Source organism: Oikopleura dioica, chromosome PAR, assembly GCF_907165135.1.
Source record: "Oikopleura dioica chromosome PAR, OKI2018_I68_1.0, whole genome shotgun sequence".
NCBI classification, from domain to species: Eukaryota; Metazoa; Chordata; class Appendicularia; order Copelata; family Oikopleuridae; genus Oikopleura; species Oikopleura dioica.
The window spans coordinates 3,157,123-3,159,636 of record NC_137293.1 but is presented as its reverse complement, the minus strand read 5'-3'; the positions used below and the strand labels follow the sequence as shown (position 1 = coordinate 3,159,636).

The 2,514-nt window shown below is 38.2% G+C and overlaps 1 protein-coding gene across 1 annotated transcript; it reads left to right on the top strand.

Annotated features, from left to right (window-relative positions):
• Positions 1–554: 554 nt before the first annotated feature.
• Positions 555–2,185, top strand: LOC145702764 (phospholipase A2, membrane associated-like). Its single transcript, XM_081780031.1, has 4 exons — positions 555–641; positions 805–1,248; positions 1,295–1,426; positions 1,716–2,185. Exons 2-4 carry the CDS (start codon positions 808–810, stop codon positions 1,785–1,787), a joined length of 645 nt encoding a protein of 214 aa, XP_081636157.1. The 5' UTR covers positions 555–641; positions 805–807; the 3' UTR covers positions 1,788–2,185.
• Positions 2,186–2,514: the final 329 nt, after the last annotated feature.

Genomic DNA, 2,514 nt, shown 5'->3' with positions numbered 1-2,514 from the left:
GTTTTCGAAAATTATATTTAAAAAATGAATGAAAATGACGATTTTTCAGGCTCCCAGCATTTTTGATTCAATAACGAACTTTTTTTCTACAGGCTGACACTTGAAAATCTTCACCCGCCCACATCCGTAAGGGTCTATTCTATCATCATATGAGGTTTGATCTTTGGAAAAAAAAGTTATTTTGCCCGTAATCTTGGATTGAAGTAGGGTACACTTTCATAAAATTTTTCTCAGCTTTTTCAAAAAAAAAAAAAAATTTTTCTCCACGCGCCCACATTCTTTCAACGTTTATCTTTAATCCCAGAAAATATAGATTTTCTTGTCCCTTTCGGTTTTTTCTCAATCATGGTTTGAAAAATCTTAATTCTCGACCACCACCCCCTTAAGTTTAGTGGAAGTTTCAAACACATCAATTCCTGATTCAGAAAAGATGAGATGTCGATCCGTCCCGCGCGCGTAATCATGAAAACTCCGTTTCGCACGGCGCCGCTGCTCATGAGCGCCATCAAAATCGCGCTTTATAATGCGCGTCAGAGAAGACGAGGACAACAAAACTCGGATAGACGAGTAATCAAAAGTCCAAAGAGGAAACGCTTTTAATCGACTTTTTGTTAGATACTTTCTCCCGTCACAGATCACAGGTAATGATTTTTCGTCAGAGATTTCAATAAGGAAATAAAAGATGTTTTAATTTGTTTTTTTTTATCGTTTTTCTGTAAATTAATCAAACTTTATTATCCTAGAAAAACAGAAGAATTATGGAGTAATAGTTAGAATAATTCAAAAAATAATATAATCTCCCAGAAAATGAAATACTCAACCGCCATCCTCACCTTTTTCTCCTCTACTTCTGCTGACTTGGCTCTCGCCCGAACTCGTCGCCAAGCTCCCCTCGACCAGGGACCACGAAGATACAAACAGCTCACTTCCCAGATGGAGTATTACAACTCCGAATTCGATGAGCGAAAATACTGGGCTTACGGTTGCCAGTGCTTGATCCTCGGTGATCGACCAATGTCCGATCCTGGCCATGGTCCACCAGTTGATGAGCTTGACGCTGTCTGCAAACAGTACAAGGACTGCCAAAAATGCGCGCGAATGACTTTCGGCGACATGTGCATTGGCGAATTCGTCGAGTACGGTCTACGAATCACCGGCAAAGGACCCCAATGCCGTGATGAAGAGGGCACCTGCGGACGAGCACTCTGTGAATGTGACAAGCAATTTGCTCAGAACCATGTCGAAAAGGTTTGCTCTGCATTCAAATTTGCCCATTCTAGTGTTTCTTCCGTAGAAAGACGTTTTCAACGCGGACTACCACTACTTCTGGACAACGATTGGTTTCGACTACCTCGAAGGTAGCTGCGAATCCACTCCTGGACCAAAGCCTGATCCTCAGTGCTGTAACAACCCAGCTGGACCTTACGTAAGTCTATATGAAGAAAACGGGACGATAGCTTATTTCTTTCGCTTCTTCGAAAAATTTTTTTTGAGTGATACCCTTATTTTGACATAGCTATTCGAGGAAAATTAAGCTCATTTATAATTATTTTAAGGGTATCTCATTGCTAATCTTTTCGAAAGAAAAACTCCTGAAAAAGGCGTTTTAGATCCTTTTTGTGACCTGAAATTAGCCTTTATCCTTTTTTTCACCTGTTAGACTAACAGTGTTAGTTCTTCAATTAACCGTTGGGTATATCCTTAATCCATTTCAGACCCTCTACAACGCGAACACAAAACAATGCTGCCCTAACTACCAAGTCAAACTCTCGACCGAAACTTGTTAAATTTCCCCCGCTTCTTCTTTTTTAACTCAATTTTCGACATGATTTCCTAATGATTTTTGAACCAATCAAAAATAGGATTTTATACATTTCTTTATCGAAATTCTATTCCACAAATTTTATTCATATTATATCATTTTAACAGTATATTTGTAAATAGCTTTTTGTAAATTTTGACCAATTTTTGCCAAAAATTTTTAACTAAAAAACACAAGTTTCGAGTCTTTTTATTCTTCCCGAGTTTTCAAAGTGGCCTACTTGGCCGGTAGGATTGGATTTTTGATGACACTTTGGAAATGAAGATGAAGAATTGAAGATGGAGACGAAGAAAATCGCCGCTGGCTGCTGAAAACTGCAAAAAATAAAAACTTGCACAAAATAAATAAAAAACATTCTTTTCAAAACAATTGTTAAATTTTCAAAAAAAAAAAATTATAAGAATCAGGCAATGAGAAATAAAGAAAGCATTTTTGGTCGAAAATTGCTTACCAAATTTGGTCTAACGATCTTCCCAAAAGAAGATATCTCCTGAAAGGCAAACCAAACTTCTTCCTATAAGAGTCAAGATTCCTATTCTTCGCACTTGAGCATTACTTTCGAATCATCAGAAATGGGACATCTGCTACCTGATCATTTCGGAACGGCGCGTCGCTGATTTCTGTCTGTCGCGACTCCCGACAGAAGCATGATTGTTCGCACTTACAGGAAACAACTTGATGTCTGGAAAAAT

What these genes read in the sequence shown, in the direction of transcription:
- LOC145702764 (XM_081780031.1), top strand. Translation starts at nt 808, where the DNA reads ATGAAATACTCAACCGCCATCCTCACCTTTTTCTCCTCTACTTCTGCT. An exon ending in CTCAGAACCATGTCGAAAAG is followed by an intron (nt 1,249 to 1,294) that starts GTTTGCTCTGCA and finishes TTTCTTCCGTAG; the next exon opens with AAAGACGTTTTCAACGCGGA. An exon ending in ACAACCCAGCTGGACCTTAC is followed by an intron (nt 1,427 to 1,715) that starts GTAAGTCTATAT and finishes AATCCATTTCAG; the next exon opens with ACCCTCTACAACGCGAACAC.